Source organism: Passer montanus, unplaced genomic scaffold (assembly GCF_014805655.1).
Source record: "Passer montanus isolate IOZ18808 unplaced genomic scaffold, ASM1480565v1 scaffold103, whole genome shotgun sequence".
Classification (NCBI taxonomy): domain Eukaryota; kingdom Metazoa; phylum Chordata; class Aves; order Passeriformes; family Passeridae; genus Passer; species Passer montanus.
This window is the reverse complement of record NW_024356838.1, coordinates 1,177,831-1,190,414: the sequence shown is the minus strand read 5'-3', so window position 1 is coordinate 1,190,414 and position 12,584 is coordinate 1,177,831. Positions and strand designations below refer to the sequence as shown.

The following is a 12,584-nucleotide window of genomic DNA, read 5'->3' as shown; positions in this document are numbered from 1 at the left end:
GACAGTAGCCCAGCGGAAGACTGTGGACAAAGAAAGTCATACCTGTCCACCAGACTGGCTGCCTCCTGAGGAAGGTGAACCCTGTAAATGTTACATTCCTGTTTAAAGATTTTTCTGTGACACATGCATTTAAATACAAAATATTGTCTTTTACTTTTTTGACTCTGTTTGGAAAGAGCCATTTGGTTGAGAATGCAATTTTAGCTATAGAAAGATTAATGAGAATAAAATAAACCACAGAGTAGTCTGGAAATTTAGGTATTACCAGTCTGGTAAGATTTTCTTGAAATATGTACACTGGGGGGTAAACCCCTCACAATAACAACGAAGAAGAAAAATTTCCCACCTGCCCACCATACTGGCTGCTTCCAGATGAGGATGAGTCCTGAAAAAAAAATTACTTACTTTATATTTAAAATAAGATATAAATTCATGCCAAATATTTATTACTTTCATGTTTCCTGGTGTTAAAATATCAGTAAATACATGAATTGTATTTTGATTACTCTGCTTGCATTTGAAATTTTACATAGAGCTATGTAAGGAAGAATAAACCAATCTTTTTAATTCACAGCTTAAAAATTGCTGCAATACAATATGGAGCCTCAAACTTTTGTATGACTGATAAGATTGATTCTTCAGGTCAAAAATACAAAGATTTATTATTTACCTGTCCACTGGAGTAGCTACCACTTTGAGAAGATGACCCCTGCAAAAAGAAGGCCCAATTTATTTTTGTTTGAAATGGCTTCTGGAGAACAAGACTGTTGTACACACAAAATTTTAATTTTTTTTATTCAAACAGTTTGCAATTTGATTTCACAAGACATGATGCCAGATGTCATGATAAATTCCAGGAAATTAATGCTTTGGTGTCATTTATTCATTGGGATAATTTTTAAATACTACAGCCATTTTGAAAGAGAACTGCAAATAATAAATAAAATAGATGCTTACATGTCCACCTGACTGGCTGCCTCCTGGGGAATAAAAATCCTGGAAAAATGTATTTAAGATGAAATTACATGGAAAAACCAAACCCCAAAAACTGGAAAAATCAGAGTGGAAGAAAAACACTCCTCCTTGCTTCTCCACATGCCTTAATTTTCTGTCACGGATTGTTCAAGAAAAACAAAAAACCACTACTGTCTTTCTATATAAAACAGCACATGCCCTTCATGTCTACTGATAACTGCTCTTTTGGTGGAAGATATTCTCTAGGATACAAAAGTTGAAAGAGTTAAATCTCCAACAAAATAATTTCTCATTCTGTGTCATTAGAATAAATACAATATGTGCCATTTAAAATGATAGGAAAATGGAAGCCTTCATAAGTAAGTCATACAGCACAACAAGCAAAGGGTTGCATTTAGAATAAGTGCTGGAAAAATCATGGTATTGAAACTCTTTGCAGAAAAATCAATTATTTAAAAAGTGTAAGGACCTGAATATGCAAATTGTGCTATCACATTTGTGATGTGAGTTTGAGATTCAAGAGCACACCTCAGCATCACTGGGATTTCTAGCAGCACTTAAACTCTTTAACCATATCCTCATTCCTGCTGTGCTTGAGGGCTTTCTGTTCCACACTGGAGCTGCCTCAGGGTTTCCACAGGAGATGTAATTTAGGTGCTGCAGTTGCCAAGCACTGGGCTGGCACCTGGCACTAAAAAAAGGAGGGGTTGCTTACCCGTTCACTCTGGCGGCTACCAGACGGTGAGGAGGGATCCTAAAAAAGATTAGAATCTAGTTAGTTTAGATTAGAGTCTAGTTAATTTAGCCATGGCAAATATTACTACTTCTTTCTAAGCAAGGGTGGGAAGCAAAGGGAGGTACTGCTTGTGGGAAGGTTGAAGATGTAGGATAAGCAGTCTACAAATTCTTTCTCTACTCATTTCTAGAGAATGGCATTTCTTTCTTTTGAAAGCTGAATCCTGATAAGGAATGAGATAATTTCTCAATATATTTTATTTCCAGACTGTTTCAGGGAAAAACATCATCATTTGCAAAGCTGTCGATTTTTCAAAGGCCAAGATGTGGTACATATCTGTTGTTACACCTTAGTTTCTTTCAGAGGGTTTCTTAGACCTTCTGTAGTATCATATTTTAGCTTTCTTGAATATCCATAAGAAGATTTGGTTCAGAAACTGCATTGAAGCTATTGACACAGTATACTTGTGACTAAAGTCTAAAGTATTAAAGTCACACATATATTGTGACTAAGTACTAAAGTATTCAGCACAGCTGAATTTGTAATTATTTGCAGAGGGCAATTTCCTACTAACCAAGACCATGGAAAAGACTTAAAAATTGTAAAGTTTTATAAATAGCTTCAGCAGAGTTAATAGAACATATACTTTAGTCAGGAGAAAAGGCATTATTTTAAGAAAAGCAGGCAGTTTTCACCACACTATATGAAAACAGACCATTCCTATGCAATATGTAGTTGAAGGAACTTGAATCATGTGTCTGGCATTTGGAAAAACAAACAAAATGTAGTGCGAACTGCGGATGGAAAGAGGGAAGTAGTCATATACAAATACTGAGTTTTGATGGAAATTGTGAAATAAAAAGACCTTTCTTTGTAATTGCTACTTCTAACAACAAATTCAAAAAATGTTTGATTGTTAGAAGCTGGAACTGTTGTAACTGCAATTTTAGTTTGTGAAGTCCTTGTCATGTATAGCACAATCATGTGACATCAGATAAGGTAAAGGTCCATGTAAGCACCTAGATACTTTAAAAGGGAGTGAATGAAGATATTGATATTTTTGAGAAGAAATGCTTACATTATCTTCAGTTTCACTGGCTCCCATAGAAGGTGAGTCCTGTAAAATAATGTAAAAACATTAATTTTCATGTGAAAATGTCTCTTGCATGTTCTTAATTGTGGGGAATATAAAATAGAAGAATAAAACTAACTTAGCACTTAGAATCTCAAACTTTACCTAAACTAGGGAACGTGCAAGAAAAGAAAAAATATTTAACTTTACCTGTTGCTTAAGCAGAAGAGGCTGGGAAAAAGCCCTCCTTGCAAACATGAATTTTTATAGGGAGAAAGTTTTCAATGAAATTAATTTGCAAAGTTATCATTCTTTATATTAAAAAATCCCATTAGTTAAACTTTCAACAACTTCTGCATAAGTATGTAAAGTAAATGCATGAAGTATTTACCTTTTGAACGAGCTAACGTATGAACAATAAAATTGTTAAAGCACTGAATAGTCACAGGGCTAGTCACAGTTAAAAACAGCATACATAGTGCCTCATATTCTCTACATTATGGAAACATTTTGAGTTGTTACAAAGGTAAAGACAAACAAAAGTTAAAATGGCATTTCTGTGGTCATGGCCACTTAAAAATAACTGAAGCATAGAACCCAGTACATGTAAGAATCAACACAGCAAGCTTAAGCTTTTGATGTAGGAGATAAACTTTACCTGGCCATAAGCCTCAGAACCACTATATGCAGAAGATCCACCCTGTTAAGAAAACATAAATAATTTTCATATTGCAAACAGGCTTTTTTTTTTTTTTTTTTTTTTTTTGCTTACTGTAGGGATCTTCTTCTTGTGGCAGATTTAAAAAATATTATTATTTACTTAGTCATCAGAACTGTTCAGCAACTCAGACTTACGTCACTGTAAAATACTAATGTTACATATTTTTAAACTCAATTTCTAATTCCACTTTTGAAGAGACCTGCATCTTATGAAGAGACCTTATCTTGCAGGTAACTCGAGATCTTGACATTGTTGAGAAGATATTGTTGAGCTCAATATATTGTTGAGAAAAATAACCCTTAAAGGTTGGAGGCACCCCACCTTTTACTGCCCTGTAAGCAGCTACTCAGCTTAAAGTACATACAAATTTACTCATTCCTCAAATAAAAGATCACTTTCATTAGAATATAGTGACAGCAGAAATACAGATATAGCTGCATATTTACTTCAGCCAGGGTATTGGTCCTCAGCAACATTTACACAAAGAAGAGTATTTACCTGACCATAGGATTCACTGCTGCCATCATAAGCAGAAGACCCTCCCTGCAAAGAAAATTTTAAAAAGCTGATTAATTTGCTTCTCCAAATAAAGTGTTTTCCATCTTTCAAGGACAGAAGAGGAGGAAAATAAAAGAAGTCTGTTATCTCTACAAAGAGGGGCACCTACCTGTCCATAAGATCCACCAGAATAGTAGGAAGGCCCTCCCTGCAGAGAAAACATAGAAATTTACTGGTTTGTAGTTGAATGTTCTCTCCAAGAATACTTCTAGGCTGCTCCTGAACAGGCACAGTGACCAGAATATTTACCTGGTTGCCAGAGTAAGAACTGTGGGAAGAACCTGGGTCACCCTGAAAGAAAAACACAGAGCAGCTATTTTCTTGAAGATGAGAGTTTAAATACCTGCACATGTGGTTCACACTATACCCTTTCTCCCAGTTTTGAAGTAATTTTTATATGCCTAAGTAAAACTCAAAGCCATTCTTTTTAAATTGGAAGAAATTTTCTGGTAGCAATTTGCTGAGACTTGAATTCTGCAACGAAACTGCAACGAAACCGTTTTTTACTGTTCTCTGTCAAGCTTCTCACCATCAGGCTACACAGGGTGGATTTAATTTTTCTGCTCTTAGGGATAACAGGTCAGGTCTGTAATTTAATATATCATAGCACCCACAATACTGGGCATGAAGGGACCAGGAGGATGGAGTCTTTATTATCCTGGTGAGGGAGGAAGAACTACTACCTGTCCATAGGCTCCTCCAGGATAGAAGTAAGGCCCTCCCTGTGCAGAAGACAGAATGGGTTACTGGTTTATATCTGGCTACTCCTTCAGGGAAGGTTTTAGATGGAGTTTCTGAATAGGGCATTTTATCTGAATGTTTACCTGGTTACCAGAATATGTGTTGTATGAAGAACCTGGGGCTCTCTGAAATGAAAACACAGACTGGCAATTTACTTGCAAACAGGATGGTGTAAATACCAATGTATCCAAAACTCAATCCAGGCCAATACTCTTAAACAAGAAGGGGCTTCTTATCACTAATTTTTTAGTTAGATGAAAGATCATTCCATGGAAGCTCGAAGCACAATTTAGTCTTTCTCTGTCAGATTTCATATTGTAAGGTACAGACAGGTAATACAATTATTAGGTGTTGTGATAGACTCAGCTCTTGGGTGTTATATTTCGCAGCAGCCACTACATGGGAAATACAGGAATGAAGGTAGAAGTCTGTTATCTCTACAAAGAAGAAAGAGCACCTACTTGTCCATAAGATCCACCAGAATAGTAGGAAGGCCCTCCCTGCAGAGAAAACATAGAAATTTACTGGTTTGTAGTTGAATGTTCTCTCCAAGAATACTTCTAGGCTGCTCCTGAGCAGGCGCAGTGACCAGAATATTTACCTGGTTGCCAGAGTAAGAACTGTGGGAAGAACCTGGGTCACCCTGAAAGAAAAACACAGAGCAGCTATTTTCTTGAAGATGAGAGTTTAAATACCTGCACATGTGGTTCACACTATACCCTTTCTCCCAGTTTTGAAGGAATTTTATATGCCTAAGTAAAACTCAAAGCCATTCTTTTTAAATTGGAAGAAATCTTCTGGCAGCAATTTTCTTGGCCTGCTGAAACTTGAATTCTGCAAAGAAACTGCAGAGACCATTCTGTACTGTTCTCTGTCAAGCTTCTCACCATCAGGCTACACAGGGTGGATTTAATTTTTCTGCTCTTAGGGATAACAGTCAGGTCTATAATTTAATATATCATAGCACCCACAATACTGGGCATGAAGGGACCAGGAGGATGGAGTCTTTATTATCCTGGTGAGGGAGGAAGAACTACTACCTGTCCATAGGCTCCTCCAGGATAGAAGTAAGGCCCTCCCTGTGCAGAAGACAGAATGGGTTACTGGTTTATATCTGGCTACTCCTTCAGGGAAGGTTTTAGATGGAGTTTCTGAATAGGGCATTTTATCTGAATGTTTACCTGGTTACCAGAATATGTGTTGTATGAAGAACCTGGGGCTCCCTGAAATGAAAACACAGACTAGCTATTTGCTTGCAAACAGACATTTACATCAATGAGTCTACTGTGAATGTCTATTCTTTCAAATAAAACTTTACAGTAACGACTAAAAGAGAATACTGGTTCATACTTTTTTTAGAGATAAGGAAACCTGTAGCAGGTTCTGTTATTTCCTGTTCAGGGTAAAAGATTTGAAAGTAGTATTAACATTTAGTTTTACTTTTTCTAATGGCAGAATTCTATGTTGTAACTTGCAGACTCTATGTTTTTATATATGATCATGACCTTGATGGCCATTTTAAAAACTGCCAGAATACTGGACTTCCAAAGAGTAAAGATTATTTAGGAGAGGATGTTTCTCAGCTCACGACTTAAAGGAGAAGACTATTTACTAGCTCCTACATTCACTATAACTGTCATTTCCTCTTTATATAAAAAGAGGGGAAGCATTATTCTATGGTTAGAATGCTTCCTCTGAGACTATTTGTAGGCTAAGATCTTGTCTTTAAATGAAGCTTGGAGAAAAAGCAAAATAATTGCAGTGTGATGAATTTGGGGATCCACATGCACAAACCCATTTTTCCTTTGAAACAAGCTGGTTTAAGTATGTATAGCTCTGACTCTTAATTTATAATACTGTCCAGATTTGAAGAGACTTTAGTGTAACTCACAGCTTTTAAATTTAGAAGAATGCTTTTTGCAAGAATTTTTCTATTTTACTGAAGAATCTTCAAGGAATCAGAAAAAAACTGAGTTGGAAGGGACCCAAGAGGATTATCAGGTTAAACTTCTGGTCCTGCAGAGGACCAACCCAAGAGTCACACCATGTGCCTGAGAGCATTGTCCAAATGCTTCTTGACCTCTGTCAGGCTTGCTGCTGTAACCACTGCCCTAGGAAGCAGATCACTCTGTCTTTTATTTATGATTTATGAATGGTAGTTTATTTGTATGTATACAACTACCTAGAGCTTGCTTTTTTACTATTATTAGCATATAACCTGTCATGGCCAATCTGTTCACACACTACTGTAAGAACTGTAGCTGCCACATGTAGAGGGCCCTGGACAGAAAATGAAGTTAAGACCATGAAAGCAAAGATCAAATCTACTGCTACATAATTTATCATAAATTAATTTGATCAGCTGATCGATTACAAATTGGAAAATAAGTCTCTTGTGTATCCAAGTTGACACAACTGCATTGAGAGACAGTTTTCTCATCTGTCCTAGTTTGACATTTTATTTTCTTCATGTTGAAAATTTCTTGTTGATAGGAACTAAATACACACTCCTCAAGCAAGCTGTGCTAGATTTCTGTTAAAAACCTATTTTGCAACAATTAAAGCATGCAAAGTAAAATGTTTATTAGAATGAAAAAACTTGCATAAAGATCTCCACCTTTTTCCTTATAAATGGATTTTTGTACAATCACACAACAAATAAAAGGATTTTTTTCCTCAATGAAGTTTCAGTATTATTTATTTTAGTGGACTAATTTATATTTTAAAGCATGTAAACCATGGTTACTGCTTAGCCTCAATTATATGAAAGAGGTGGTATTGTATCTGAGCAAAATTTCTGTTGCTATATTTTAAGTTAATGAAGTTAAGTTCAGAAAGCAGTAACTTTTTTATACAATTTGTTTAAGTTGTACAGAAAGATTAATTCATAAAATTCTTCTTGTTGAAATTGAAAACTAAAAAAATACTACACCTTTCAAATGGGTTTATGTAAATACACCTTCAATAAAAGATTCAGAAATATGTATCCTGATAGAAGACAGGTTACTTTACAATCCAAGGTGACTTTAAAAACCAGAAGCCTGGTAGAGCTAGTCTATAATGCCCACATAAGCACCTTTCTTGGCCTTTTTCCTGGCCCAGAGGCATTACCTAAGAGAAAAGTTTATTCAGTGCAACTGACATTGAAATTTCCGTTATTCTCTTTACAGGGAAAGAACAGTTTAAATGTTGATTTAAGAGATTATATTTTGAAATGTTTAACAAATTTGGGGTTTTTTTGTCACAGAAGAAGGAAGTATAAACTCAGAAATACAATTACCTGTGTGTGACCACTGCTTCCATCAGGACAAATGCAACCACCCTACAAATATTAAAAAAAAAAGGGAAGAATTATTGCTTTGTGGAAATTGTAGAAATTAAAAATAAAATCTTATTTCAGATGCAAAACTATTTAAGGGAAGAAAGTCTGTGGGACTACAGAGAAGGTATGACCTTTGCTGTACCTAGAACAAATGAGGGGACAGATGTGTGCTGTTAATGTTTGCTTTGGAAGTCAGACTGGTAGTGCCTCTCCCAGTGGGATGTCCCAATGACAGATGTCTCAGCAGGAGAGAAGTATAAGGTAGTCAGGAGTATCCCATTGTGCTATCACCAGTAAAACACATGTTATGTTGAAACAGTGCTAAAAAGTGATTTCAGAGAGCCATTTCTGATAAATTTGATATGAATAGGGCCACTTCATTTACAAATTAATGGACAACTCCACAAATCTTCCACGTAAGACTACTTAAACTCTGATTTCTGATTTTAATTCATTTAATAGGAAACTATCTGAACAAGACCAGTTAAAAATAAAGAAAATCCTGACCTGATTACTTGATCCGCTGGTCGCAATAAATGATCCACCCTGTGAAGAAAACAATTATATTTTATTAAAGCATCTAAAGTATTAAACTATGTAATGAGAAATGCTATTACAAACTCTATTACTTCCCTGCACCTGTTGAATTTTTGTGAAAACATAAATTAGCATGAAACCTAATTAAGTGACTTGATACAATTCTCAGGGAATGGGCATTAGAGAAACTAATTAAGGAAACCTTTACCTTCCAGATTTCTGAGATCTGTCTGCAATACTGAATTAAACTCCAAACTCTCTGAGACAGAGGAGTATGCTACTGTAAAATCTACTTAATGCTGGGTGCAGCAGGATTTCAGACCCCTGGGATGGGTACCAAACCAAGATACTAAGAAAACCAGAACAAGGTGCTACTCTGGATCAGTTAAATTTCACATAATTCTCTAATATAAACACTGCTGAAGCATATATTCTGTATATCCTACAGAATATGAAAGTTGGACCTACTTTTGTAACAGAAGTAATCCCTAAAATGTACCTTCTTACCAAATACAAAATGAAAGAATTATATATATGGCCATTACAATGAAGACTGCAAGAATGTTTCTAAAACAAGAATCTGAAATTATAAAGTTTGTGTTTTTCAAATTAATTTTACAAAATGTTATGTAAAGAAACACCTGCAATTCTTACCTTCTTAGTGGGTTGAAGGAACAGAAAAAACAGTATTTTCTGAGCCTAATATCACTATTTACAACTGTGTGAAATTATAACCTCATAAGGAAAATGCTGTCAAATCAAAATAGCATCCTTCAGCACAAAAAAATACTGGAACCAAACTTTGAAAATGAAATATAATTTATCAGGAATTCCCTTGATATCATGCAGTTGACACTACATTATTACCTGCATGTCAGAGTGGCTGCTATTTGAAGAAGATGCATTCTGTGAAGAAAAAAAAAAAGACACACATCTGTAGAGGTAATAAAATAAAATACATTGTTGTATTTGGAAAGAAATAACTAACCCTAAAGAGAATTAGTTGTTCTTTGTGGACACTAGATCCTTCTTTTTTTGTAGGTAGTACACAAGGAAACATAAACTTACTACTACCAGCAGTTGGTCAGAAAAAGGGACAGGAATGGTTTACCTGTTCATCATAGGCTCTTTTGCTTAAAACATGTGATGTGTCCTGTAAAAAAATAATAACATTTACAATGAGGAGATGAAAATTCCTTGATCAGAGATAGATCTTTTTTCTTTCCTTATTATTTGTTTAGAAGAGCACTAGACCCGTTATTTTGTACATTATGTAGGAATGCATTATTATAAAATAAAAGACTATTTGCACATAATTTTTATAAAGCTACTACTGAGTCTGACTTGCAACTGTACAGTACAGATATCTGTATCTCCTATTATGAACATAATAAAATAGGAAATATTATTCCTTACTTATTATTCTATCTTTCTTCAGCTACAATGTTAGCTCTCCTTTGTTTGTATGATACTCATTTAATTTTAACTTTAACTTGGATCAAAGTATGTGCTTAATGAAGAACAGGAATTCGAGCTACCCTATACTTCAAAGCATAATTTAAATGTTTTGGGTTTTTTTCATATATATATTTTCTCTAAAGAGACTCATCCAAAGAACAAATACCCAACTAATTTTATTTTACTTTTCCCTTATGTAGGAAGATATTGACTACTATAAACATAATTAGGGAAAAGTTAGGTATAATTAAGACAGATTAGGTATAGTTAGGACTAAAATCCTACAAACAGACAAAAATTAAAAGAAAAAAGGTGTTACTTACTCGGGCAACAACTTTCTTCTTTGTACAACCAGAACGCTGCAAAGGAGCCACAAGCCTGTTAGTACTTTACAGCTGTACTTGTCTACATGAAATACTTTAACAAAAACCTACTACTTGTCAGGGTGATGTTTGGAAAAGGAAGATGTCCAGAGATTTTGTTTTATTAGCATTAAGATTCTTTAAAAGCATATTCTTTATCTGTTTTCAGTTTATCTTTTTCAACAGAAGTTCCTGCTTGGGGGAGTTTCCCTCAGTTGAACCACTGTAGTTTAGTATGCAATCTGTATATCTGTATAAGGATCCCTTTTCTCCCTCTTTTTTTTTTTTTTCACATTCCCCATCCTTCTTTGTGAAAGGGTTTAGATGCCAACTCTTTTCTCTTTTACAAAGCAGTCCAGCCATCCAGACTGGAGAGAGATAACCAAGGGAATACTAACATGTTTCATGTACAAAGGAGGAAGTGAGGAGGCTCCTAAACAGGACTTGCTGCTGAAGGAATTTTTTTTTCAGAACATTTTGAATTGGACCTGGTGCAATGAATTCAAGGTAAATACAAGCCAAAACAAAAGATGTTTTCAGAAGGCCTCTGTACGTTCTAGAATACTTTTGATGCAGTACTTAAGTGCTATAGAGGAAAAATAGGGACAACAACGAAGCAGAGTAGTGAATGGCTGAGAACTGAAAAAGCAAGTAGCTGATGACAGAAGGTTACTCTAGATGGCAGTAAAACAAAAGGAGGCTGTGACAGATGGAAAAAGCTTTTCTATGAACAGAAACAAGTAGAGAAAATGTAATTTATTTACACATAAATTATTTACACAACAGTGTATTTGCTTGTCACAATCTATTCATGGTAATCACTGTTTCTGCTTGTAGGACAGATGGAAAGTCTTGACAGAGTAATACTGGGGAATACCAAGCATAAATGTTACTTTACAACAACAGCATGTAAGTGACATTAAATCTGAATGACTGCAAAAAGCTTGATATGGCTACCTGCCTCATGTACACAGGTGATGAATTCCCAAATTATCTGGTCAAAGTGGACATATTAAGAACAAAATGTATTAGCATATATTCTTAGAAGTATTGTGCCATTTGAAGTAATTGTGCAGCAGCCTTGAGTATAGAGAAATAATTAACTTTTTGAAGGGTAGTATAAAGCAATCATATACTAAAGGTCCACAGGTCTAATATAGAAGTGTTTCATTACTAACATTGTCATTAATCATTAGAATTTGAACACTACAGAACACACAAAGTACTTACCTGGTTATTGGAACTGTAGGTAGTGTCATTCTGGAAAAGAATACATGATTTCCTTTTTAAAAGAATTATTTAAATAAAACAAGCTTAAAGAAAACAAATTGTTTCTGATACTGTATACAGACATAACAAAAATTACTTGTTGCTCCCATTACAAAATGACTTATTGCTCCCCTTCTCCACAGTCTTGTCTAAATTAGTTTGAAATTCTACCATTGCAGTCTGAAAGTCATTGTAATAACAACCTTAGATTAGTACAAATGTAACATGAAAAGCAGTGGAATATCTCTCCCTTCTTCTTGCATTCATTGTATCTACTTAAAGATTTTATTGCAGGTTGTTTTTATTTTTTTGTAATTAATGTAAAATGTACCCTTAGATTTTGAGGAAAATATCTGTTATTGCAAAGCCATTGAAGTATTTTTATTCATCTGTAAACATATATATGACAATTTTCAGCAAGAGAAGAGACAGTTGCTGAAACAGCTGTTAGTGTGGAAACTCAGCATTCTTTCTGGATCATTTTGCTCCAAAGACTGCATATAGTAGAGCAATATTTTCTCATCTACGTAAAAAACATTGTGATAAAAATATATTAGAGAAAGCATACTCACATCATCACAAGCATTGGGATTATTATCATATGAGGAATCTTGTGACTCCTAGAAGGACATCAGATATCAGTTATTTCTTCACAAAAATGAATTGCTAAAAATACACTTTCATGTTTACTCTACCAGAGAGAAGAGATGCTCATGCAAAAAAGAAGCAGAATTAAATTAAATTAGGATCTTTATAAGAGAAAAAGGAGCCAAATCCATAGCTGCAATAGTGGCTGACAGGGAATTTTCCAATCTTCAGTAAAGAAAAAAAAA

The 12,584-nt window shown here is 34.8% G+C and overlaps 1 protein-coding gene across 1 annotated transcript in view; it reads right to left on the bottom strand.

The window, feature by feature from the left end:
- SLC35A3 (solute carrier family 35 member A3) overlaps positions 1 to 5,285 on the bottom strand; it is a 41,631-nt gene extending 36,346 nt beyond the window's left edge. Inside the window, 13 exon segments of the mRNA XM_039717922.1 lie at positions 43 to 81; positions 347 to 385; positions 671 to 709; positions 958 to 996; positions 1,691 to 1,729; positions 2,790 to 2,828; positions 3,442 to 3,483; positions 4,003 to 4,047; positions 4,172 to 4,210; positions 4,312 to 4,353; positions 4,746 to 4,784; positions 4,887 to 4,928; positions 5,265 to 5,285. Of these exon segments, the coding sequence (XP_039573856.1) occupies positions 43 to 81; positions 347 to 385; positions 671 to 709; positions 958 to 996; positions 1,691 to 1,729; positions 2,790 to 2,816 (222 nt within the window). The 5' untranslated portion in view covers positions 2,817 to 2,828; positions 3,442 to 3,483; positions 4,003 to 4,047; ... (3 more) ...; positions 4,887 to 4,928; positions 5,265 to 5,285.
- Between the last annotated feature and the right edge of the window lie 7,299 nt (positions 5,286 to 12,584).